The sequence below is a fragment of the Mus caroli genome, unplaced genomic scaffold (genome assembly GCF_978045245.1).
Source record: "Mus caroli unplaced genomic scaffold, Mus_caroli_1 scaffold_8, whole genome shotgun sequence".
Classification (NCBI taxonomy): Eukaryota; Metazoa; Chordata; class Mammalia; order Rodentia; family Muridae; genus Mus; species Mus caroli.
Genome location: NW_028227263.1, coordinates 44,352,376 through 44,378,093, shown reverse-complemented (window position 1 = coordinate 44,378,093; position 25,718 = coordinate 44,352,376). Strand labels below are relative to the sequence as shown.

General features: G+C 46.9%; 3 protein-coding genes across 15 annotated transcripts in view; 1 reads left to right on the top strand and 2 right to left on the bottom strand.

The window, feature by feature from the left end:
* Numa1 (nuclear mitotic apparatus protein 1) overlaps window positions 1–6,308 on the top strand; it is a 76,181-nt gene extending 69,873 nt beyond the window's left edge. For all 8 annotated transcript variants that reach the window (XM_021166222.3, XM_085841466.1, XM_085841467.1 and 5 more), the window contains 10 exons: window positions 391–510; window positions 594–812; window positions 917–1,074; window positions 2,249–2,495; window positions 3,263–3,491; window positions 4,122–4,258; window positions 4,550–4,726; window positions 4,901–5,014; window positions 5,106–5,306; window positions 5,590–6,308. In XM_021166222.3, coding sequence (XP_021021881.1) covers window positions 391–510; window positions 594–812; window positions 917–1,074; window positions 2,249–2,495; window positions 3,263–3,491; window positions 4,122–4,258; window positions 4,550–4,726; window positions 4,901–5,014; window positions 5,106–5,306; window positions 5,590–5,601 — 1,614 coding nt within the window. In that variant the 3' untranslated portion in view covers window positions 5,602–6,308. The remainder of the gene's footprint in view (window positions 1–390; window positions 511–593; window positions 813–916; window positions 1,075–2,248; window positions 2,496–3,262; window positions 3,492–4,121; window positions 4,259–4,549; window positions 4,727–4,900; window positions 5,015–5,105; window positions 5,307–5,589) is intronic.
* Window positions 6,309–6,537: 229 nt separating this feature from the next.
* On the bottom strand, window positions 6,538–10,313 carry Il18bp (interleukin 18 binding protein). The gene is made up of 6 exons (XM_085841474.1): window positions 8,970–10,313; window positions 8,660–8,724; window positions 8,122–8,313; window positions 7,654–7,777; window positions 7,400–7,547; window positions 6,538–7,192 (listed from the first exon to the last, which is right to left on the bottom strand). Exons 2-6 carry the CDS (start codon window positions 8,685–8,687, stop codon window positions 7,103–7,105), a joined length of 582 nt encoding a protein of 193 aa, XP_085697600.1. The 5' UTR covers window positions 8,688–8,724; window positions 8,970–10,313; the 3' UTR covers window positions 6,538–7,102.
* A 195-nt stretch (window positions 10,314–10,508) lies between these two features.
* The window catches only part of Rnf121 (ring finger protein 121), a 53,563-nt gene continuing 38,353 nt past the window's right edge, over window positions 10,509–25,718 (bottom strand). For all 6 annotated transcript variants that reach the window (XM_085841470.1, XM_021168961.3, XM_021168959.3 and 3 more), the window contains 5 exons: window positions 23,071–23,178; window positions 20,603–20,723; window positions 15,761–15,894; window positions 15,064–15,165; window positions 10,509–11,855 (listed from right to left, as the gene is read on the bottom strand). In XM_085841470.1, the coding sequence (XP_085697596.1) occupies window positions 11,735–11,855; window positions 15,064–15,165; window positions 15,761–15,894; window positions 20,603–20,723; window positions 23,071–23,178 (586 nt within the window). In that variant the 3' untranslated portion in view covers window positions 10,509–11,734. The remainder of the gene's footprint in view (window positions 11,856–15,063; window positions 15,166–15,760; window positions 15,895–20,602; window positions 20,724–23,070; window positions 23,179–25,718) is intronic.

The window sequence follows — 25,718 nt, the reverse complement described above, 5'->3', positions numbered from 1 at the left end:
TTCCTCTCTAAAACAAGGATAAAAGTTATTTCTTGGAGTGGTTTGGGGAAGTGAGTTCCTGACATTGACATGCATATGCAGTTGTCTCCCACTGTGCTCTCTGAAGATCAGTTTCTGTTCCCTTGGGAGAGGTACTTGGTGCTTGGCCTCATAGATGGCAGCAGAACTGTGAGAGCCAGCAGATGGTCAGCAGAGTGTCCACTGGATGGTCTGGGAGGGAGAATGTAATTGTTTTGTAGGCTGTAGTTGGAGGGAATGTATGTATTGGGCCAAGGTGTCCTAAGTGTCCTGAGAATATATTGGAGGACTCTGTAGTACCTGTGGAGACCGAGCAGCACTGGTAGGCAATTGGGTTTAGGTAGAGTTTCCTTGTTTTGATTGACTTCTCAGGCTTTCCAAGCCCAGAGAGGTGAAAGCCAGCAAGAGGTCCAGCGCCTCCAGACCCAGCTGAACGAGCTGCAGGCCCAGCTGAGCCAGAAGGAGCAGGCAGCTGAGCATTACAAGCTCCAGGTGAGGGGCCAGGAACGTCCTGCTCTGCCTTTCTTCCTGACCCTTTCTAGGCTTTGCCACACACACCCTGTCTGTCCACACAGATGGAGAAAGCCAAGACCCATTATGATGCCAAGAAGCAGCAGAACCAAAAGCTGCAGGAACAGCTTCAAGACTTGGAGGAACTGCAGAAGGAGAACAAGGAGCTGCGGTCTGAAGCTGAACGTCTGGGCCGTGAGCTGCAGCAGGCAGGGCTGAAGACCAAGGAAGCTGAACAGACCTGCCGTCACCTTACAGCCCAGGTGCGCAGCCTGGAGGCCCAGGTAAGCACCTACTTTAAACAGAAGCACCTCACCCCTGTACTGTTGTACTCCACATCTCCTCTCCAAGGCCACCCCTACTCTAGGCTTTTTATTTTACTTCCTAGGTTGCCCATGCAGACCAGCAGCTTCGTGACTTGGGCAAATTCCAGGTGGCAACTGATGCCTTAAAGAGCCGTGAGCCTCAAGTGAAACCCCAGCTGGACTTAAGTATTGACAGCCTGGATCTGAGTTTGGAGGAGGGAACCCCATGCAGTGTGGCTAGGTCAGGAGACATGCCTCTCTATCCTGTTCCTGTTCACTGAGTGTGTGCTGTTCTAGCCTGTGGTTCTTCTACGACAGATACCTGCTTAGGGTACAGTAGAAGTGAAAAAGAGGTGAGGTGGGGCAGTTCGGAAAGCCTTGGGGGAAGCTTTTCTGAGTTTTGATAAACTGCACAGCTATGCAGAGTTAATGTGAGGCTGACTGCACTAAAGACTGATAAACTTCAGAAGTGCTGAAATTGAGGACTACAGGTTGGATTTGCATCTTAGTTCCCTGACAGTATTGAAGTCAAAGGTTAGCAGTACAGTTACTGTTTCTATCAAATGTGTACTGTACTGTGTGCCAGTGTTCTGAGTTCTTGGAACAATTACAACTTCATTTTTCTCCTAGCAAACATTTTAGATGCTATTCATTATCTCTCCTTAAATAGATAGAATTGGGCTTTTGCGGGATACACAGTGATAGAGCCAGGTTTGAACCTGGCAGCCTGTCCTGAGTTCTTGCTTGTAGTGTCTCTCATGGCAGTCTATGTCTAGGGTGAGATGAACCCGAGGCTGAGGAAAGGGAGTGTGCAGCTAGGAGAGCTTCTTGGAATGTTGACCGTGGTTGTGTATGGTAGATGTCCAATTACACCCATGTTCATGTGAAGGTGTCCCTACTTAATAAAGTAGGAGATAGAGGAGGAAGAGCATGCAGAGGGGTTTAGAGTAGGCCCCATTAATTGTCGAGCAGTTGTGACATCTGCTGGGGGGAGGTCTGGGCCCATAGCTATCTGACCTGAAGAGCAGGGTTTGGGCTAAGGTGGAGAGATCTGAGAGCTGCTATAGGAAAGGGTTAGGAGCAGCCAAGAGTGGACTGTCAAGGCCCCCTTTCGCTATCTCTGAAAGACCAGTGGTACTGTATTTTACCACATTTACCTGTAATAAAATTAAGTCAACCGGGCGTGGTGGCACACGCCTTTAACCCCAGCACTCGGGAGGCAGAGGCAGGCGGATTTCTGAGTTCGAGGCCAGCCTGGTCTACAAAGTGAGTTCCAGGACAGCCAGGGCTACTGAGAAACCCTGTCTTGAAAAACCAAAAAAAAAAAAAAAAGATAAGTCAGTTTGGGGCAAGGAGACAGACATAATGTCTTCTAGCTCAGGGTCTGCATTCTCAGCAAATGTCTTTTTCTACAGCAAGCTGCCTCGTACCCAACCAGATGGTACCAGTGTCCCTGGAGAGCCAGCCTCACCTATCTCCCAGCGCCTGCCCCCCAAAGTGGAATCCCTGGAGAGTCTCTACTTCACCCCCACTCCTGCTCGGGGTCAGGCCCCCTTGGAGACCAGCCTTGACTCTCTGGGGGATGCCTTCCCTGACTCCGGCCGTAAGACCCGCTCTGCTCGCCGCCGTACCACACAAATCATCAACATCACTATGACCAAGGTTAGGTTATTGGGCATAGGACTGTTGGATGTTAACACCAGTTCCTTATCCAGGGCTCATAAATTAGGAACACTCAGGTATGAACAACATCTTTTAAAAAGGGCATAGATTTGTTTGTGGTCTCTTTTCTTCTTAGATTTCATGCACATCAGAAGACAGAGTCAGGTCCTATTACAGATGGTTGTGAGCCACCATGTGGTTGCTAGGAATTGAACTCAGCCAGAGTCATCTCTCCTGCCTGATGGAAGACAGAGCAGGATAGAGGAAATAACAGCTCATTCCGAGCCTCTGGCACTCCATGCAGCCAGGATGTAGCTTGGTGTTGCTCTCAATGGTCTGCTGCTTATAGCCTTAGATTCTCTTTTTTCCGTCTCTAGTGGGCTGGGGAACAGGTGGGAAGGTGCTTTTATGCCCTCTACTACTGAGAATTTGGGGATAATTAGTTTAGGCCCCAGGAACCTTGGGTCTAGGGACAGCAGAGGTTGTGGGCTGAGTCCAACTAGATAGCTTAGGAGATAGGGGTTCTGGCTCTTAGCCTAGCTACTTCCTAGCTGTGTGAGTAGAGGGTACTCACCTTGCTTTTCTCTCTGAAATAGGCTAATAATGCCTCCTTCAAAATGTTGTGGTAGAAGAATCTTGGCATCTTCCAAGATGCTTCTGGCTGTATGGCCTGTTTCCATAGGCAGTGTAAAGTGGTATCTGAGAGCTTTGGGGCAGAGGGAGGTGGTGCTGATTTATAGTGTTGCTGCAATGATTTGTCCTTCTAGAAATTAGAATTGGAAGAGCCAGACAGCGCCAACTCATCCTTCTACAGCACGCAGTCTGCTCCTGCTTCTCAGGCCAACTTGCGAGCCACTTCCTCCACTCAGTCTCTGGCCCGCTTGGGTTCTCCTGATGATGGCAACTCCGCTCTGCTTAGCCTGCCTGGCTACCGGCCTACCACACGAAGCTCTGCTCGTCGCTCCCAGGCCAGGATGTCCAGTGGGGCCCCCCAAGGTGAGGAGATTACAGGAATTTACCAGAATCCCAGTCTAGACTGGAAGCAGATCTTGGCATGGAAAAGAGGCAAGCTTCCAAAAGCACAAGGCAGGCCTCCTTACTATGCCAGAACTGCTTCCCCTCACTCACCTGTACCATCTCCTGTCTAGGACTGCAAGGGAACACTCTGAACCAGGGATGCTCACCAGTTAAGATTTCCACATAGTTCCTAGTGCAAGTTGATACTTGGGGGAGTCCTCCAGGCTGCTGTCTGAGAAACGGTGGGCTTGGTAAAGTCAGGCTGCCCAGCAGTTTCTTGGAAGTTGTCCTTAGGATCTAGGGATCCTCCCGGTTATCAGTTCATGACCCTCAGTTTCTCTTGGTGTGGGGCACCAAGCTTTGGCAGGGGAATAAGATGCTACAGCCTCTGGTCATGAACTCTTAATGATCTCCCCTGAGAACGCACCTCCATGAGACAAATGGTTTGGTATGACACTTTTGCGTGCAACATCAATACAGACTTGTGTATCTAGCCAGAACCCCCCCCCCCCCCGAAAAGTGGGAGGAAACAGTGGCAACAAAAGCCTGGCCAGATTAGTAGACAGTGTATTAGCAGCCGTGTTTGCCCTAACTTTCTGTGCTCCATAGGGAGGAATAGTTTCTACATGGGCACTTGCCAGGATGAGCCTGAGCAGCTGGATGATTGGAACCGCATCGCAGAGTTGCAGCAGCGCAACCGAGTATGCCCCCCGCACCTGAAGACCTGCTACCCTCTGGAGTCCAGGGTGAGATGTGAGGTCACCTCACGACCTTCCACACTGACTTTAGTGGCTAGCCTGAGTATCTAGTCATAGATATTTTTGGACTACTGGGAAGGTCATTTTCATGCTTCCACATGGAATAGCTGTCACTCAGGAGTGAAGTCAGATATGACTGTGCTTGGAATTGTTAGCTATCCATCAAGGTATAGGTCGACATGAAGAACAGGAAGGAAGGAGTTTTAAGGATCCAGCTTTAGCCCTAGTTCTTGCTCTATACAGTTGGGCCCATTGACTGTTGCCTCTTGTCCCATGCAGCCTACCCTGAGCCTGGCCACCATCACTGATGAGGAGATGAAGACTGGAGACCCCAGGGAAACCTTGCGTAGAGCCAGCATGCAGCCAGCTCAGATTGCTGAGGGTGTTGGCATAACTACCAGGCAGCAGCGCAAACGGGTTTCCTCTGAGACCCACCAGGGCCCTGGCACTCCTGAGGTAGATGATGTGTGCATCTATTTTGTTGTCTTTAGCACTATACCCAGGCATGAACCAGCCCACCGAATCATAGGGAAGTCTCTTTCCAAGGGCAGATGTTGGAAAGGCCTCTGTCAGAAGTAGGGAAACCATGTCCTTTTGCCATTATCTGCCCAATTATCTTCTGTCTCACAGTCCAAGAAAGCTACCAGCTGCTTTCCACGCCCCATGACCCCCAGGGACCGGCATGAAGGACGTAAGAGCAGCACTGCTGACACCCAGAAGAAAGCAGCTCCAGTTCTCAAACAGGTTAGTCCAGGACCCAAGGGGAAGAAGGAAGGCCAAGTGAAGCCTTGCTGGCAGAGCTCGAAAGTAGCAGTCTGACCGACCTTCCCCATAGGCGGACCGGCGTCAGTCAATGGCTTTCAGCATCCTTAACACGCCTAAGAAGCTGGGAAATAGTCTTCTAAGGCGAGGAGCTTCAAAGAAGACCCCAGCAAAGGTCTCCCCCAATCCTCGCAGTGGAACCCGCCGTTCTCCACGCATTGCCACCACAACTGGCACTGCTACTGTTGCTACTACTCCTCGGGCCAAGGGCAAGGTAACGCAGTAAGAGGAAGACCATCCTCTAGACTACTCCATAGGGCAGCATTCGAGGCAAGGCCAAACCAAACCACTGGGGTGCAAGAGGTACCTCTGTCTTGGCTAGCCATTCATAATTGAGGGCCCCACATTTCTTAGGTGTGCCTGGCAACTCGTAACTTAATGTGGGTGTTTATGAGACCCCAAAAAGGAAGAGGTCCAGCCAGGGGTTTTGTGAACTAGTCAATAGAGGTTGGCAACACAGGACTTAATCTGGCCAAGTGACTGTCTTTCCTTTTCAGGTGAAGCATTAAAGAGTCAGCACCAGTGCTTGCGTGGCCCCACTGCATTGTCAGCACTGACCTTGCTTGGTCCTTTCCCTCCTGCTGTCCCTCAGTGCCTTCTCTCAGCTCCCAGGCCAATGGCGGCCAGTCCTCCCCAAGACGATGAGGTTTGCCTGCACCCTGGCCTGCTACCTGGACTTTGCCTGGTGCCTTCTAGGCGTCTTTCAGAAATGGCCCAGGAGGCTTGGAGCTTGGAAAGTGTGTGGTCTTCTCCCTATCTTGCCTCCTGATTTTTTTTTTTTCCCTCCGTTGTTTGGAAAAAAAAGTCTACTTTTCCATCAAAACTAGATTGAGACTGGATTCTTTAGCCCAGTCTTCCTTAGTCTCTGGACCTAGAAGGGACCATTGGAGAAGCAGGTTCTGCTTCTCTGTTCCTGGTGGCTGGGCCTAGCAGGGGTCTTTGCTCTTGAAGCCCAGGATTGGGCACGACCTGGTAGGAGCCTCTGTTCTTACCTATTTCCATATACAGCTGCCTGGAGGATGCTTTTTTTCCAGGACAGATAGGTTCTGGATCTCAGGGGTGAGATAGGGGGCAGCCTTCAATGGCAGCTCATACTTCACCTTCCCCAGACTTGCACTGGGGTAGGATATGGAACGATGGGGAGGTTTTTAAGGGCCGGGGATGGATCTTTTCTAAATGTTATTACTTGTAAATAAAGTCTATTTTTCTCCCTTGAGTGCTAAGCTCTTTGGGTCAGTATGAGGAAAAAGGGGAAATTGCAGCTTTTTGGAGCCTGTGTTTGGTCTTTCTGGCCCCTGTTCCTAACTAGTATTATGGACAGTTTTATATTGCAGGGGTTCATGTTATTCTGAATTTGTTTGGCAAGAGGCAGTGTCTCATGCTGCCTGAGTCAGGCAGAGTTCCTGAGGACAGTACCAGGGTCTTAAAAAAAAAAAAATGAGACGTTGAGCTGCTGCAGCTTTATGAGGACTCAGTATGGGTCTTGCAGAGACACAGACTGACAGATACAGTTGTGACCTGACACAGCCACTGTTCCGTCCTGGCCTTGGGAACAATTTGGGGGCAAACTAGGAAAACAAAGTCACATGTAAAGATTGAAGTCAGTGCAGATAGTGGTCAGAGCTGAGTGTGATGTTGCCAAAGTTATATCTCAACTAGGCTTCAGGGTTAACCTATTCAATTGGTACAGGATGTGGAAATCTGCCAGATAGGCATCTCAAATTCACGTTAAGTGTAAGCAGAGCTATCACTTGGCTAAGGTGTCATCAGGTCTCAGAGGTTCCAGAACACCAGTGGGATGAGTAAGACATCAGAAAAGGTAAACTGGATGGATGGACAGGAGGACAAGCAGGAAGAACTCTAAGGACTTAATTACTATGATAATCTAGGTAGAAATGAAGCTTGAGTTTGAGGTTCAGCCGCAGAAAGGCAATCACAGCCTATGGTGTAGACTCCACCCTCTAGGTAGATGAGAGCCAGGCTCTGGTCAAGGTCATGGTGTGGTTGGCTTTATGCGACCCCTGGGCGTGCTGATCTGGATACTGGGCTGTGGCTAGAGAGGGTTTCTTGAGAAGGGGACGGAGCTGTCTTCAACCCATCCTGGAGAAGTAAATGCACACACAGTCAGAGCTAAGGAAGAGCTCTTGCCATCACTTGCTGTCACTGCAGTCCCAAGTTCCTTGCTTCCACCTCTGGCAGATCTCAAAACAGACACTAGCTTACAGGTTGTACTGGAAAAGCCAATCCTCCCTTCCCCAGGTAGTAGCGTTCCTCCCATCCCTGGATGCCTTCTTTCAGGTTCCTTACCCAGAGCTGGGCCAGAATGATGTGATACTGGGCCACTTGTCCAGGATCCACAAACAAACAGGAGAAGTTGGTACTTCGTAGGGTAGGGCTCAGTTCTTCTAGCACCAAGGCCCTGTGCAGCCAGGTGCTTGTGTTCCTGTGCTCGCGACTGGAGGAGCAGAAGGAAATCGTGAGAGGGTTGCCGGGGTTGGGGGTGGGGAGTGGGGTGGGGGGGAGGAAGGTCTTTCTTGAAGCCTCACTGCTAGGTCCCTTACCTTGTGTGGCCCTCCTTCAGCCGGCCTGGGAGGTGCTCAATGAAGGAACCATTGCCCAGCCAGTAGAGGATGCTGAAGTAGGGGAAGCGGCTGCAGGCAGTACAGGACAAGGTCAGAGTTCCATCTAGGAGCACATTTGACTGTTAGTTATTCTATAAAACAGGCCCCTACCCTGCCAAGCTCCACTTAGTCATAAATCAGAAACATAAGCCCTGTGTCCCACCTACATAGGAAAATTGCAACCAAGGCCCTGTGAGGTTCTACATTGCCTATGTCTGAGTTCTCTTCTATAGGAACCATCTGGGAAGCTTCGCAGTAGAATGGTGAACACAGAGCCAAGTTGGTCTGGCTGGTGCTTCTTGGCAGGTTGGAGGTACACTCCCAAGTCAAACCTCCCACCAACTCTGTGTTCACAGCCTGCCTCTGACAACTGTATCCTCTTGGGCTCCCATGATACTTGTTGCTTACTCAGTGGCACTTCTTTTTCTGGCCAAATCACATCCAGTACTGGGTACTGCTTAGTTGGGACTGATGGAGACCAGGAAGAGCATGGGTCTTCTGAGCTTCCAGTTAAGACAGTGGCAGTTGTCTGAGGTGCAGATGTGGCTCTGGCCAGAATGACATGGACATACAAAAGCAGGACCCACCAAGAACTGGGGCCTGAGGAACAAACAGTTACAGCTGTAAATAAAACTGAAGCTCAGCTTTCTAGCACCCATCTTAGTTGGGGACAAGCTGCTACCTGGGTAGGGACAGACAATTGACCCAGATACTACTAGGTTCTCACCAAGAACCAGAGTGGGTGGAGACCCTTTAGCTCCCACCCCTCGGCTCTGCTGAATGTAGGTGCAAAGGAGCCTTGAAATGGAGCCAGAACCAAAGTAGCTATGTAGGCGCTTACAGCAATGGAAGAGTTGGATGGAACTTCCTTGCGGTAGGGGGTGGGGGTAGCAGAGTTAGCCACATAGCTCCATTCCTTTAAGAGCCACAAAGCCTAATGTCCCACCTGCTGTCCAGCAGTGTCTCATGCTCATGATGACTTGCAAGCAAGTCTGGTGTCTGTGACTTCCTCTGGAAAAAAATAAGTAAACGTCAGCTAGCCCTACATCTTGTGTTCTTTCCCTCAGGCAGTGTTTCTGACACCCATTTGAGCTAGTAGTTTAGAGGGCAGACCTCTAGGCACCAGCTGGGCTATCCACACTTAAGGCACTGCTGGTGTTAATAGAACAATTTTCTCTCATACCAGCTCCAAACAGCACTTATATAACAGTTACCCCCTTAGGAAGGAGAGAAAGTACTAAAAGCCAGGGACTTACCTGGGAAGCAACACTCCGTTTGCCAGCTTGCCAGCTTGCTAGCCTCCTTCTGGGAAGGGCAGGCAGCAGTCTGCTTCTAGGAAAGCGAGCGCCTATTTTCACTTTCACTTTCTTAGCTAGGAATCCCAATCGAAAGCAGGCTGTTCCTAATGGGCCCCTCTCCAAACTCACAGGGGTCCTCTATCTACCTCACCCCTCTCTAAGGTCAGCTAAGGGGTGAGACAGATGAGTCTCTCACAGGTCTGTACCTGTCTTGCCCCTTCCACCCTTCACAGCCAACTTTCTATAGGGCCAAGCCGTTCCTTTCTCCAGAACAAACTCCAAGGAGGCAGGATTTATTAGTACTGGGAGCCCCAAATTGAACCACTAACCTTTTTACATTCAGTGCCTCACTGGCCCATTAGTTTCTCTAAAGCTCCGAGACCCCCATCCCTCACTCCAAGGTCAGCTGTATCACTTAACACCAGCCTTCACACACAGCCACAGCCACTTGTGCAGGTTCATTTACAGGAAATTTAGATCTTCCTACCTGGCTCCTAAGCCCCGAATAGGTTCTTGGAGCTCTAAGGCTCAGTCAGAATAGCTGCCTGGCCCCAAGAAAATCTCACCACAGGAAGAAGCAACTTCCCTGCCTGGCTAGTGTACAAAACTCCCGGCCAAGCGAGAGCTGACCCCAAATAGCCAGGAAGGCACTTCCGCAATACTGGCTCCAGTAGCTCAGAGACTGGTACTTGGAAAGAACAAAATTAGAATCTAAAACAAAATCCTGAAGCCATGCTCCCTGAATGTGCCAGAACCTCTTGGGGCAGAAAGACCAATGCATGCACTTGTGGCAATGTGCTGTGGTCTTAGGTTTGTGATTCTGTCATCAGAGGGTAGAACTGGTGACAAGTGGGATGGATCAGGTTGGCAGGACCTGTGGGAATAGATTCATACCTGGTTCAGATGCAGGAGGCTAAAAGCTATCTTTTATGTGGCATAGTCACGTTTCTTTTGAGCAGTCCACCTACGACCTAGGTTGCAGAATTCAGGGCAAAACTCCCTCAGAATCCAGGGTCTCTAGGAGTTAGGTCCAGAAGTTGTACATCCATACACAGCCATTGGGGGATTTCTCATTCCACTGGGGTTTGGGTAGGGGTGGAGGACGAGGAACTGCACTGTACCTTACAACAAGACTAAAGGTAAAACATGGACATAGCCTTCACCTTAGGGAGAGGGGAGGACAAATACCAAAGGAAGAGTAGCCTGTCTCTTGGCCTTCTGCTCAGCTCCCGTTCCTCTTAAGTTGGAGGGAAAATGGAAGCCACAGCTGAGTAAGAGAACAGGCTGAGTTGTGGGGTATCAGGGTACTAGTCTCAGACTGGGGGTGAAGGCCTCAGGGCCCCTCATGCCGTAGGACAGGAGCCACACAAACGGAGGGAGGATGGGTGAGAAGGCAAGACCAATGGCTCCAGGTTCCCGTTCTCAGGTGGGATGCAAGAGGCCAAGATACCCCAGGGGGCCCGGGAAAGAGGTGGCAAAAAGAAAAGCAAATGCATGTCCAGCTTTGCAGCCAGCTCATGGAGCTTTATTCAGATGTGATGACAAGATCCTGTTTGGTTCTTGTTGCCTTCAAATGGGCCAAGCCAAATTTCTCTAGACACCCAGTGTTGCTGACCCATGATGCCCTCCCCCTTTCTTCAAACTTCCAGGACTACAGTTAGGCCTGCTCAGAAGTCCCTTTTCAGAGTCCATCTTTATTCAGGCCTCATTCTGCCTATGCACTCACCATTCTTAACGTCAGGCCCGGGAAAAGCCCACAAATGACCGAGCCTACCTAGGGACGTTTCCTGGGCTAGGAATCCCCGCTTAGCTTCAGGGCACATTGATGACTGGCAGAAAACAGATCCATTAGTCTGTCTGCTCTGTGCATACACAAACATACACACTCTTCGGCTTTCAGGAAGGAAGTGATGTGCAGAGTAGCCTTTGGCACGTGTCAACACTTCCATGAAGGGTGTACTTGCACAAGAAGCCGCAACATTCACTGCTGCCCATGTAGCTTCCACAGCCTAATGATATACAGATTGTTTTTATACTATTGCCTGGCGATGGCCCTGCTCAGGGGCAGGTTATCCATGCTGCTCATATTTCTAGCTGTTCCAAAACATGTCAGTGAATTTGGAAGCCACAGGGCTTCCCTAGCTGAAAAAGTCATTGATTTTGCCACCCCCAGCCTTTAGTTTCCAGACAAAAAGGCAACAGAGTCATACACAACACCCATCATGTCCAGAGATGAAGAGACCCTTTACCGCTCAGTGCTAATCTGGCACCAGTCTGAGCTCTTCTACACTGAGTGCAAACCAGGCTTGAGCCTTGCAGAGGGAAGGGAAGGGAAGGGGAAGGGTAGGCTGAAGCACCCAGCCTCCTGAAAACCCACCAGTGCTCAGCCAGAGGTGAGAAGACTCCTCTCAACCAATAATACCGCAGCTTTGCCCAACCCTGTTCAAGCAAGGTTAGGCCCAGGAATGGGGGACAATTCCTATGCTCCACAATAAAAAAATTTAAATATATTCATCAAAATAATTTTCTTTTAAAAAGCCCCCACTGCTGACAGCCCCACTGGCTGGTTCTCTATCATTTCCCCGCCAACCCAGACACAGCTGGGGAGGTCCTGAATGGCCCAAGTGCCTTTGAGTCTTTTCCACCCAAGTCTTTGTGGGCAGCACGGAGAGTGCCCTGAGGTCCATAGTGGGTGGTGGGTTCTCCAGTGATGTGATTTCTGATTACTCCAGGCCCAGGATGTAGCTGATGCCTTGTACCAGGCCAATGATGACAGGCTGCCAGGCTACCAAGTATCGAAGCCAGTCTAGCAGCTGTCCATACATGACATGAGGCCTTTCCCAGCTGTTAGCATGTTAAGGATCACACGCAATATACAGTAGCTGTTACTCTAACCAGCATGGTAAGCAGGCCAACCTTGGGTCTGCCCAGAGTTTTGTTTTGTTTTAAGATTTATTTATTTTTTATTTATATGAGTACACCGCAGCTGTCTTCAGACACACACTAGAAGAGTGCAACGGCATTCCCCTACACTGGGGCATAGAGCCTTCACAGGACCAGGGGAAACTTCTCTCACTGATGTCCGACTAGGCCATCCTCTGCTACATATGCAGCTGGAGCCATGAGTCCCTCCATGTGTTTCTTTGGTTGGTGGTTTAGTCCCTGGGAGCTCTGGGAGTACTGGTTAGTTCATAGTGTTGTTCCTCCTAAAAGGCTGAAAACCCCTTCAATTCCTTGGGTCCTTTCTCTAGCTCCTTCACTGGGGACCCTGTGCGCAGTCCCATGGATGGCTGGGGAGCAGGGAGAGGGAGGAGGGGGCAGGGATAGGGGTTCTTTGGAGGGGAAACCAGGAAAGGGGATAACATTTGAAATGTAAATAAAATAAAAAAATAAAGTTGCCTTGGCCATGGTGTCTGTTCACAGCAGTAAAACTCTGTGACTGATGGGTACTAGCACAGACCTCCTGAGGTGTGTGCAGCTTCTTACAACAATTACATTAATGCATGGCTGCATGCAGCCCAGCAAGAGAGCCACCGTATTGCAAGGGCTGGGAAAAGATACTCTGAAGAAAAAAAAAAAAAAGAAGAGTACATCGGATCTCATTACAGATGGTTGTGAGCCACCATGAGGTTACTAGGAATTGAACTCAGGACCATCTGGCAGAGCAGTCAGTGCTCTTAACCGCTGAGCCATCTCTCCAGCCCCTGCCCAGACTTTTAAGCTGTTGCATAGCCTAGTAAAAATCAAGCTACCCAGATTGTCTTCAGCTCTCTAGGTTGGAATGAAAGGCTGAACCCAGAAAACCGAAGAAGAGCAGAGGGGACTGGAGCCAGAAATGAGAAGTGGAGGGGTAAAATAGATGCACCACCTTCTCAGAAATGACAAACAGCCTAGGCAGAGTCTGACAGTCATGACACTCTACAAACCCATGGCAGAAGAGGCTGGGAATAGGTTATAGTTACCTGCCCCTCCCCCACTTTTTTGCCTTTTCCAGACAGGGTTTCTTTGTATAGTTAAGGCTAACTCACTCTGGGTACCAACCTGGCCCAAACTCAGAGATCAACCTGCCTCTGCCTTCCAAGTCCTGGGATTAAAGGTGTGCAACCCCCACCCCAGCTAACTAACTAGTAGTCCCCTAGTAAGTACTTTGCCTCTGAGCTAACTATATTCCTGGCCCCCAGAAGGTTCTTGCAATGTACAAAATTTAAGGTTTTCTCCATCAAGGAAAAGACTGAGTCTATTGACATGTTGTGTACAAATTTCCTTCTAGATAAAGCTTTCTTTCATCTTGGCAGGAAGCTTGTTAAGAAGTAAACTATTCCAGAGCTAAAACATCCCACTCAGCAGGGAAGCTCCTTAAGCCCAGAAAGTAAACAATTCAAAAGCTTCAGGAAGTCCCTGGAATCAACCAAATACACTAGGCCACTCTTCCCTCAAAAGTCTATAAGCAATGAAAATTGCTGATGAGTTTCCTAGCAGACTCTTGAGTTAAGTTGAGCTGCCTGGAAGACTTTAAGACCAGCTGAACTAACTGACCAGAGGAGCTCAGGCCAAGTCAACTGCAGGGAGTTTTAGGCTTGTGACTTTCAGCAGCCATCATCTATAGTAGCTCTTGGTGGTGCAGCTTTGAGTCATTTCAGCCCCTACAAATAACCTAAGTAACACCAATACAACTCACTGGTTCACTAAGTTGGACTTGGGTGTTCTGTCATTAGTTCCTTATCTGGGGTGAGTAAATGTTTCTTAATATCTACCCAGCTCACAGTCAGCTATTGGATGTATCACAGGGCTCCCAATGGAGAAGCTAGAGAAAGTACCCAAGGAGCTAAAGGGATCTGCAACCCTATTGTCGGAACAACATGATGTACTAACCAGAACCCCGGAGCTCTTGTCTCTAGCTGCATATGTATCGAAAGATGGCCTAGTCGGCCATCACTGGAAAGAGAGGCCCACTGGACTTGCAAACTTTATATGCCCCAATATAGGGGAATGCCAGGGCCAAAAGAATGGGAATGGGTGGGTAGGGAAGTGGGGGGCGCTATGGGGGACTTTTGGGATAGCATTGGAAATGTAATTGAGGAAAATATGTAATAAAAAAATATTAAAAATTAAAAAAAATATATCTACCCAGGAATAATGTCACAGAACAGGACAGTCAGAGAGAAAAGGTTATTCATAAGGAGTCCACCCTGACAGAGACTTGAAGTAGGCCTGACTAAGGCCAAAAGGTCTTCTGTGGAGTTTCCTTTCCTTTTACTTGTAAATGAGGGAAAAGGAGGGGTCTGAAGAAAGAGAATGCCTGCAAAGCTCATTGTGAGCAAAATCTGAGGAGAAGTTGTTGAAATGGGTGGAGCACTGCTCTAAAGGCATCAAAAATATCAGCCTGGCCTGGGTCTCTAAGAGCTAAGGGCAGCCACAAACCCCAGCAAGGCCAGAAGACCACAAGTGTTCAGGGAGCAGCCCTAAAAGGACCACATAGAAAACCTGAAATGGGAAAGGCCAGCGTCTCTTGTTCAGAGACTGTGGCAGTGTACTCCTATGTCCCCTTAACTGAATCCAGTCCTGCTGGTTCCACAGAACACAAGGGCAGCTGGGACAGGAGCTGAAAGAGAGCTGGATCCTTGCAAGTGAAAGTGAGGCCAGAGAAATGGCTAGGTAGGAGGACAGTGCCAAGTAAAATAGGCCCTTCACTATAAGTGAACGGAGAAAGGTGTCTGCCAGCTCCCAGCCCCTCAGGCCCTGCATGCACAGGTGAAGGTGGCCTGCAGTTGCACAGCATTGGTAAGGCGTCACTCACTGGTGAAATAACGGTGGACATTGCTCAGTCTCTGAAAGTTGCTAGTGAGCTGACACAGGTGAAGAACTTGATAGAGAGGGAGCAAACACATGACAAGTGGCAGTGGCTGCTTCCACTAGCGATTTAGGATGGGAAGCTCTGTTTCTGGACTGCCTCTTGTCACATCCCACTTCCCTAGAACAGAAACCAAATTGAATGCTGGAAGTAGTAGACTTTCTTCCCACCGCCCACTCTCAACAAGGACCCAAAGGATACGGATTGCTGAACATCCTCTTCAGGTCCACCTTCTCCTTGCAGTAGGGACATGTCTGCTTCTTTCCCACGATGCACCAGCCTCGAATACAGAATTCATGGAATCTGAGCACCACTGGTCAAGGGAATTGACTGAAAGCCAGACTGGCACTTTAGCCTCATCCTGGATCTCCAGGAGCCAGAGCATCAGCTCTAGAGAAAGGTTCAGATTGTGCCATTACTTCCTCCCACTGTGTGATGTGGGGCAGGTCCCTTTTCTCTGAATGTTTCCTCACAGGGGTTGAGGGCAGTGATCCTTATTTACATGGTTGGTATGAGCCAAGACAGAGATAATACCCAATACCCAATGTGGCATAGAATGGGAGCTTAGTAAATACAAGATCAAATGAACAATGCTAATCTCAGTAGGGGATTTGACTCACTCAACCATTCCATTAGAGGGAGGGTTTCCTTCCCTTGTGACACGTGTCAACTTGAGCAGCCTCCCTAGCTGCAGCTGTGGGTCTTGTATGGCCTGGCAGTCCGTAACTACCTTTCACTGAAGAGGAGAGTGCCAGTCTGCAAAGGCTGAGGAAAGCTGCAGTTTCTGCTGTGGCTCACCTACACTCCGACTCTGGACAACACAGCATAGTAACCACCACCCTCTTCCCACCATGACTGGAGTATGGGCTCAGGAGAGAAGCAGCACAAGGCAGGATACACGTGATTGCAGGAAAGCCTGTACGTGTTCTCGATGATGCCCTCTTCATTGACATCCACAAAGATCTGCTGCCCACACACAGCACACACGCTGTCTGAGAGGTGCTTGGTAGGCATGCCCGACTCACTGTAGAACTAGAGGGTTAGAGCGGGAGGGAAGGCCAGAAAACCCGTGAGCCTCTGTCTCCCTAGGAAGACGCGGGCAGTGGTCACAGTGCGTGTGTAGTCTGGAAGCAGAGAGTTGAATGCTGGCACTCAGCTCACTTTTTCCTTACTCTAGGACCCTACCCCGGGGGACAGTGCCACTCACAGCTAAGGTGGATCTTCCCACCTCAGCTAATATGATTTAGAATCAATCTCTCTCTCTCTCTCTCTCTCTCTCTCTCTCTCTCTCTCTCTCTCTCTCACACACACACACACACACACACACACACACACAGAGGTTAGGTGATTCTAGCTCCTGTTGAGTTAACAATATTTACCACCAGTCTCCTAAGGTCTCTCATAGGTGCCTCACCTCCAGCCCAGTCTTCACACAGAAGACATACTGAAGATTTACAGGATTGAGTCTGGGGACGTTTTCTAAGGAAGGAGTTCTTAAGTCAACTGTGCTGACACCTGTGAGGGCTGTCTACAACACCAGTGCTTTTAGTGACTGGGAGTCTAAGTTTCTAGAAGGGAGCAAACAGAAGCCAGGTTAGAACATGCTAAAGAGTTAGTGACAGTCATAAATAGCCAGGAGTGGTGGCGCACGCCTTTAATCCCAGCACTTGGGAGGCAGAGGCAGGTGGATTTCTGAGTTCGAAGCCAGCCTGGTCTACAAAGTGAGTGCCAGGACAGCCAGGGCTACACAGAGAAACCCTGTCTCAAAAAACCAAAACAAAACAAAAAACAAAAACCGAAAAACCAAAACAACAACAACAAAAACCCACCCAAATAAATAAATGAATAATGCACATAGAAAGTCTGGCAAAGACAAGGAAAAGTAACCTGCACAATGGCACACAGCTCACTGAGAGCAGGTCAGGCACATTAAACCCAGCACTCAGGAGGCAGGTGCAAGGGGATCTCTTTGAGTTCAAGACCAAGTAGGCATCCACATGGCACAAAGACATGCATGCACACAGAAAGGAGGTCAGGATCTGCAAACAGTCCAACCCTAGTTCCCTCTACTCCTTCAGCAGTAAAGACAGCACACATTCCTGCTGTGGTGCTGGCTAGGACATTTGAGGAACTGGGAGCTAAGCCTGGGTTAGGGGCTTTCTCAGAGTGTCAGTGTCAGAGTGCCCTAATGCACCACACAAAGAGCTTTCCCAGGAGCTTCCCTCAGAGGACAAATGTACCATGGAACATTTCACAATCCTTCTACCTCAACATGACCTCCAGCATGAGCAGAAACTACAATGACTGGCTGTCACAAGCTTATGACTTCAAAATGGCCCTTATGGAAAACACAGTCTCCATCCATGGTCTCCTGACACAATTTAAGTTACTTTAGTTCAGACTGCAGACATCTTCACAGAAGTGAAAGAAAACTGTTCTGAGGTAATGCAGCCTAGTGGAGAGGAACTGAGAATGCTTGTTAATACAATTATAAAACCTCAGTTTATTTCTACGAACCGTGCAATCAATTAGCCACAAGGCTCTCAGATCAAAGCATTATCCACAAGTTTCTGGCTCTGAGGTCTAATTGGGGACATACTTATAAAATCAACTATAGTTCTCTTATAGACAGAAACTGTTACCTTAGAATGTATAGAAGATTAACTGAGGCTGAGCATGTGTGCAAGACAACAGAATATCACTTAGCCTTTAAAGGAAGGGTAATGGGGCTGGAGTGATGATTCAGCAGTTTATAACACTGGCTGTTCTAGAGACTGAGGCTTCATTTCCAGCACCCATATGCCAGCTCACAGCCTTCTGACTACAGTTCCTGGGACTATAACACACTCTTCTAGCTTGAGGTCATTAGGCATGCATGTGGTGCACAGTGATACATGCAGGCAAAATACCTACAAACTTGAAAACAATAAAAAATAATAAATTATTTTTTTAAAAAAAGGTAAGTAATTCTAGCATATGAATGAACCTTGGAGATTTTACACCAAGTGAACACAAAACCACTCAGGCTTCCTCTCATGAGGTGCTACAAAGTTGAATTTAGAGACAGAATAAGAATGGTGACTGCCAGGAAAGGGCTGAGGGAATCTTGTTTGTTTTACCACTGACACCCCGCCAAAAACCACTAAGATTTTACTAGAAGTAGGTAATTGTGTGCTTGTAAAAGGTATCTGCTTGACCTGTAAAAGCTTACAAGATAATTTGCTTGAACAAATAAAAGAATGTGTTGGCTGATGAATGCAAGAAGGCTGGAATATCCAGATTTCCTCAAAGCACTGATCATATGTACAAGTACAGGTACAGGGACAGGGACAGGCATATGTATATATCAAACAGCTAACAGGCTGGAGAGCTGCACAGCACTTAAGGTACTTGTTGCTCTTACAGAGGACCTGGGTTCAGTTGCCAGCACTGACAGATTGCTCACAATTATCCTTAACTCTAGTTTCAGGGATTTGACAGTCCTCTGACCTCTGCAGGCATCAGGCATGCAAGTATGCACATATATAGAGACAAAACTTTTATTTACATTAAAACAAAAACATCCTAAAATTGTGCTTCTATTTTGAAAAAAAAATAGGCATATTTCCTTGGGTCTTTCAGTTTGGTTATTATATTGCTAAATTTTAAGCTTGAAGCATCTCTTCACTATCTGCACCTAATTCTCTGCACTGCCTCCTGTCTCTGGGTAAGGTGGATGGCAAAGGTATTATCATGCCCACAGTTCTTTCTGTCTTAAGAGACCAAACTCTATCGTATCGAACTTATCTCTTAAATACTTTGCATCTTCCTCTTCCACCAACCCTACTCTCGTCTAAAGTGCTTTTATCTCTCCCAGATTCCAAGAACTGTCTCCTCCAAGGGTCTATTCTAATCTGGACCCGTCTTTTTTTTTTTTTTTTTTTGTAAATTATTTATTTATCATTATATGTAAGTACACTGTAGCTGTCTTCAGAGACACCAGAAGAGGGCATCAGATCTCATTACAGATGGTTCTGAGCTACCATGTGGTTGCTGGAATTTGAATTCAGGACCTTCAGAAGAGCAGTCAGTGCTTAGCTGCTGAACCATCTCTCCAGCCCCTGGACCCCTCTTTTTTTTTTTTTTTTTTTTTTTTGGTTTTTTGAGACAGGGTTTCTCTGTGTAGCCCTGGCTGTCCTGGCACTCACTTTGTAGACCAGGCTGGCCTCGAACTCAGAAATCCGCCTGCCTCTGCCTCCCGAGTGCTGGGGTTAAAGGCGTGCGCCACCACGCCCGGCTGGACCCCTCTTTTAAAGCCTGTTTTTACTCTCACCTGTTAACTATTTCTCTAGACATTAGCATTGGTTCCTCCCAAGCATCTACCCTTTCAAGTCACGGAAACAGCTGAGACTGCATGAGCACAAAGATCTGAGTTTGACCTTGAGTACCCATGTTACAAAAGCTGCATGCAGCAGTATATGCCTGTGAACTGAATGCAGGAGAGGGGTGCGGCACAGACAGCTGGATGCCTGGATCTCAATGGCCAGTGATCCTAGGTGAATTGATGAGCTCCTGCTTTGCTGACAGATAATTTTGCAAAAATTAAAGTGTAGGGCAGTCAAGATGGCTCATAGGTAAAGCACTTGCTGTGCAACCCTGGTAATCTGAATTAGATCCTAGGAACAGATGGAAAGGCACAAGAAGAGAAGCAACTCCACAAACTTGCTCTCCGTTCTACACGAGTACCACGGCTCATGCACATCTACACCCACACATCATACATACAGGCAATAATAATTAAAAATAAAGATAATGAGCGCACGCATACACACACAAAAGAAGAAGAAAGAAAAACCCTGCCCACACTCAGTCTGGCTGACAGAATTCTTATGGTGCTATTTCCTCTGCTCAGTGCATGCTTCATCATTTACTCCTGTCAAAGTCAGCTTAAAAGTAATTGTTTGGAGGAAGCCATCTTTGAGCTCAATGACTTCAAGTGTGTCAGGACCACATGTGTGCATGGCGTCTGCACCCTCCCTTCATAACACTCACTATGTTTATGTCTGTGCATTACTTTATCATTTACCTTTCTCATTAATGAGCACTGTTATTTGGGGCAAGAGTCTGCTTTATTTTTATACTCAGATTTTATGTGTTGGACAAAGTGGGTTTAATTAGTATTGCTTGCATAAGTATGGGTCACGACACTTGGAAAAGTTCCCAATGGCTACACCACTGGGTAAAATAACTACATCTTCACTAGCAGAGTGAACTACCAATAGTTCTTCAGGGTGCATGTTCTATTTTCAGGTACCTTTGTAAGCATACAGCATAGGGCCCAGGCATGTATCAAGCATTAAAAAAGCATTTGTTAAGTGAATGTTACCTTTCAACTGGGTAAAACATTTCTTTCCTATGTTGACTCAAAGTTTTGGTGTGGCTTAGTTTATCTTAGTCCCTTATGTCAAGGATGTGATGCTAGTTGGAACAATCTGGAGTAACAAGCAGGCAGTGTTAAGAGCACAGATAACAGGTTATGGTGGCATAATCCTAGTGCTAAAGAGTCCATGGCAGGAGAATTCTGAGTCCAAGGAGGCAGTTAGGGCTACATACACATACCTTATCTCAAAAGAAAGAAAGAGAGAAAGAGAGAGAAAGAAAGAAAGAAAAGGAAAGGAAAGGAAAGGAAAGGAAAGGAAAGGAAAGGAAAGGAAAGGAAAGGAAAGGAAGAGAGAAAGCAAGCAAGCACAGATGAGCTTACCCCTATGGTTGATGCCATATAGTCTGCACACATTTCTGCGAAGTCCCGCTCAAGAACTCCATAGTAGAGGCCATAGAAGAGAAGAGAAATGCCAAAGTCCATTGCATCTTCTGGTTTAATCCTGCAGAGGAAGCAGCATGGCAGTAAGGCCTGCTCTGAGAAACAACTGCTTTGGATTACTGATTAAGGACACTCAAGGTAAGGCCTAAATTTAGTTGGATTGCTAAAAAGCTAAGGCAAGTGTCAGTAAATTATGAACAAATCCACGTTGCTATTTTTATATGTCCACAACATCTCTTGAGAAAGCCATTACTGTGAGCTGCAAAAACCAAGCTAGTGTATCACTGCCCCACAAGCCTGGTCCCTAGTCTCAACTCTGGCTGTAGTTCCAGCCTGATGTTACAGGCAAAGCCAGGTCTTGTACTAGCATGGAGTACCTCTCAGAGCTATGTGTTAACAATTCCACTATTGATAAATGCTGAATACCAAGTAGTGGGGATTTAAAAAAAAAAGTAAAAAGCAAAAAAGCAACTCACTGAATGGCTTCACCTCAAGCTAGCCACCCAAACTGGCATGCTTGAATATCCAAGGGCAGGCAGGACATTTATGACCTGGGTAGATCTGAGGCAAAGACTAAAGTCACCCTTTATCTCCTGCTAGATCTCTTTTAGGAATGTCTGAACTGGCAGCAATTGCATAAAGTATCCCACCTAAGTGCAATGTGCCCTTGGGTCTCCAGGGAAGTGGGGCACAATAGAAGAGGCGTTTCCTCTCTTGACCTGTAAAGACTGCATCTAATAGCTGAGGTTTCCCTACCCTTCCATATAACCTATTATATTCACATGTGGCCTTTTACAAAAAGAGTTTATCAAATATAGTTTGGGGAATGTATATAATTAGTAAATATTTACATATTTGTTACTATAGAATAGTTCTGTAAGTACATATATGCTACAATGTCATCAAAGTTAAATCTTGGGTCAAGCCTGTTTACAAAGAATATATGGATTCTATTAACAGTTTTAAAACTCCAAGGACCAATAATGTATAGTTTAGAGTCTATTTATGTTGTCAAAAACTATCTTTGCTAACATATTTTTTACAAAGAACTCTATGAATTCACTTATAGTTCTAAGATATAATTCTCACAGAAAGGATTTGCTTATCAGCCTTGCAGTCTTAACTTCATGATTTAGTTATCACTCATTTTATCCCAACCAACCTAATCAACAGTGTTAGCAGTCCAGTGCTCAGCAGTTGAGAACAATGACTGCTCTTCAGGACACTAGGATTCAGTTTCTTAGAATTGTAACCCCAGTTCTAAGGAATTCAACACTCTTTTTCTGGTCTCTCCAGGCTCCTGCATGTATACATGCATGCAAAACATTCATTAACATAAGATTAAAACAAATACTCAAGTTCTTTAATTTTTTTTCCCTCTTGTTGCAGGGTATTTGATTGCACTGTATAACCTGAGCAGTCAGGACTGCTTGACTTCTTCAGCTCATCTGTGGCAAGAGGGCCTGAAACCTGGTGTAGATCTTCTAGAAGGCCTATGACAACAGGCAGCAACAAGCCCTCATTGCTAGAGCTGTGCCCTTATTAACGAAAGACATGCTGACCAGAATAGTACTAAATAAAAGAACCAACGTGACCAACAATGGAGCAGGACTTAGCTGCCCACAGGATACCATTCTACAACTATTTCCCTGAAGTCTGGCAAGCATGGAAGGGCAGGCACACAGGCAGAACTACCTGTGGACTGAGAACACAAGGAACAGAACGTGTTCCTGAAGGAGTGGGGCTTCCAGGCCAGGATGTTGCACACACTCACCAGTGTGGACTCAGCCTCTCACCCCTGGGCTGTCCGACTACATGAAGGTCCCTGCAGTGCTCTCTGTTGTGTCTCCTCTCTTGAAGCTCACAGGGTTCTAGCCTAAGAATTTGCAAACCTTTTCTGTTAAGGACCAGATAAATATTTTATATTTTATGGCCCAATTAGTCTCTATCACAACTATTCAACTCTGTTGCTTGAGTGCAAAATCAGTTTCAGACGATTAACAAATTATATGAATGACTATGTCCTAAGTGTGATGGTACAGGCCTATGATCCCAGCACTGAGGAGGCTGAGCAGGAAGAGCACAAGTCTGAGGTCAGTCTAGACTACAAATGGAAAACAACCTTTGTTTTATTACAACACATGATAGGCTGATTTGACCAAAAGGTAAAGTTTGCTAGTCCCAGGTCTGTACAGATGAAATTTCTGCTTACTCTTGTTATACTTTTCCACTGAATACCAAATGTTGGGAAATACAAGCAAAACAATGATTTGGGACTCTTGCCTTTGTTGATATTCAGACATTCCATGTTTCCTGCCACCAGGGACCATGTTCTCTTTCTTAGTACCCAGGACTTCTAGACATTCCTCCCCAAATACAAGAAAAATGTAAAGGCAAAGGGTACTCACTTGAATAATAAGTTAAGACCAAAGAGGGTAAACATGACAGCCATGTAGCCAACAATGCCAGTGGCATAGCTGATTTTATAGATTAGCAGGAACCATTTATAAACCAACCTGGAGGAAGGAAATAAAAAGTAAGTATAGCTGGCACCGAACGGTGGTCTCAGGGCCACTCACTCACGAGAAACCCTTCTTCTCAATCCATGGGGCATCAGGATTTGTTGGACAACTTCAGTTACTGTCAAAGCTGTTGACACCCTCAATTGCAGAAATGCCCCTCAATCATCATATCCAAGAATGCTTTGTATCTTCTGGACTTGGACCCAAAAAAAATCTCTAAAAATAAGTTTTAGTCTCAAGCAAATAAGACACAGCTGACCTAAGCCAGTTTCACCCTCATTAAATTTAAGGAAGTAAAAAAATTAAAAGCCTTCAGAACACAGCATGCAAAGGCTTGCTGTTCTTGTCAGCACAGAGACACGGAAGATGAAGCAGAGATAGAACTGGCTACAGACTTTGTGTATGGGTCTGGTTTGTCTGACTACAGCTTTGCTCCTATCCATATGGAAATAATGCCAGGAAGGACACCTCATGAATCTGCTTTTGAAATGACATATTTCTTCAGAGAAGAAATGAGGAAGGCACTCAAACAGTACCCCTGAATTAATGTGTATGCTTTGTGTTTGTGGGCAGAGTAGGGTAAGCTGTGTTCCCAAGGCTCAGTGATGAGCAATGTGGAATCTGAACGGTGGACTCCAGCTGGAGTCAGGAAGGAGAGGAGTCTTGTAAGAATCAGACCTCTATAAATGCTGCAGGAGGACCCTGACACCAGGACTCACTGAGCTGAATGACATTATATCAAACTGATATAACCACAGTCATCTGAGAGGAGGGAACCTTAATTGAGGAAATGCCTCCATAAGATCAGCAGCTATAGGCAAGCCTGTAGGGTGTTGGCATTTTCTTAGTTAGTGATTGAAAGGGGGAGAGGCCAACCTACTGTCTCTTTACATCTATCCCTGGGCTAGTAATTCTAGGTTCTATAAGAAAGCAGGCTGAACAAGCCATAGGGAATAAGCAAGTAGTCAGCACTCTTCCATGGCCTCCACATCAGCTCCTGTCTCCAGGTACCTTCCCTGTGTGAGTTCCTGTCCTGACTTCCTTTGAGGATGAACAATCATATGAAGTGTGAGCTGAACAAACCCTTTCTTCCCCAAGTTGGTCATGGTGTTTGTGATGGTTTGTATATCCTTGGACCAGGGAGTGGCATCATCTGAAGGTGTGGCCTTGTTGGAATAGGTGTGACCTGGTTGGAATGGATGTGTCACTGTCGGTGTGGGTATAAGATCCTCACCCTAGTTGCCTGGAAGTCAGTCTTCCACTAGCAGCCTTTGGATGAAGACGTAGAACTCTCAGCTCCTCCTGTGCCATGCCTGCCTGGATACTGCCATGCTCCCACCTTGATGATAATGGACTGAACCTCTGAACCTGTAAGCCAGCCCCAATTAAATGTTGTTTTTATAAGACTTGCCTTGGTCATGGTGTCTGTTCACAGCAGTAAAACCCTAACTAGGACAAGTTGGTACCAGAAGTGGGGTATTGCTGTGATAGGCCTGACCATGCTTTTATTTGAAAGAATGTGGATTTTTGGACTTTGGATTTGGAACTCAGTGGAATGCTTTAAATGGGGCTTAATGGGTCATCCTAGTAGGAATATGGAAGACTTTGTTGCTGGGAGTAATTTGAACTGTGTTGACCTGGCCCAAGAGAATTCAAAGGAGAAGAATTTCAGAATGTGGCATAAAGACTATTTTTGTGGTATTTTTGGTGAAGAATGTGGCTACTTTTTGCCATTGTCTGAAAAGTCTGCCTGAGGCTAAGGTGAAGAGATTTGGATTAATTGCATTAATTGCATTGACAAAGGAAGCTTCAAAAAAGCCCAGCAGAGACTTTGTTCTCTGGTTAAGTCTTATGAAGAGAAGTTTGAACAAGCATAGCAAGCTTAGAAAGGAAAAATATAAAATATATGGTTTGAGTATTAAAGGAGTACCAGGAAGTGAAATGGAACAAATTCCTGTGTTCTAGGAGATAACAGATTAAGGGAGTGGGACCTTGGGGCAAGATCCTACCCAGCTAAATTAAATCCAGGCATGGTGGTACACACCTTTAATCTCAGGAGACAAGGATGCTGATCTCTGCATTCAAGGTCAATCTACAGAGCAAGAACCAGGATAGCCAAGCTTAGGCAGTGAATGATTTAGAAAACATAAATCTAGTGATAATGTAATAGTACAAGGGGATCATGTTCTAGTTCCTGTAAGCAGCAGAACTCGGCAGCTTCAGCCATGTGGCTCTGGCTCTAGAGTTAAGGATGGAAGGAACTACTGGGAAAATTGATGCTGGTTAGCTGGAGCTAAGGAATTAGCAGTGATTAAGAAGAGACCAGCATCACTAAGGTGAAATCTTCTGGAAATTGTTTGCTGGAAGCACAAAGAAGCTGTGTTCCAGAGATAACCAAGGCTGCACCTCATGCTGTGGCTGGACTTGGTAATATGTAAGAGTCACTCAGGTGGTACTGCTTGTGAAGGAATGAAGGGATCATGGAGAGAAGCTGGGGCTTAGCACTGTGAGAGGCCAGGGAAGGCCACTGGAGA

What these genes read in the sequence shown, in the direction of transcription:
- Il18bp (XM_085841474.1), bottom strand. Translation starts at nt 8,687, where the DNA reads ATGAGCATGAGACACTGCTGGACAGCAG. An exon ending in GAGACACTGCTGGACAGCAG is followed by an intron (nt 8,314 to 8,659) that starts GTGGGACATTAG and finishes TTTGTTCCTCAG; the next exon opens with GCCCCAGTTCTTGGTGGGTC. An exon ending in AGAAAAAGAAGTGCCACTGA is followed by an intron (nt 7,778 to 8,121) that starts GTAAGCAACAAG and finishes ATGTGCTCCTAG; the next exon opens with ATGGAACTCTGACCTTGTCC.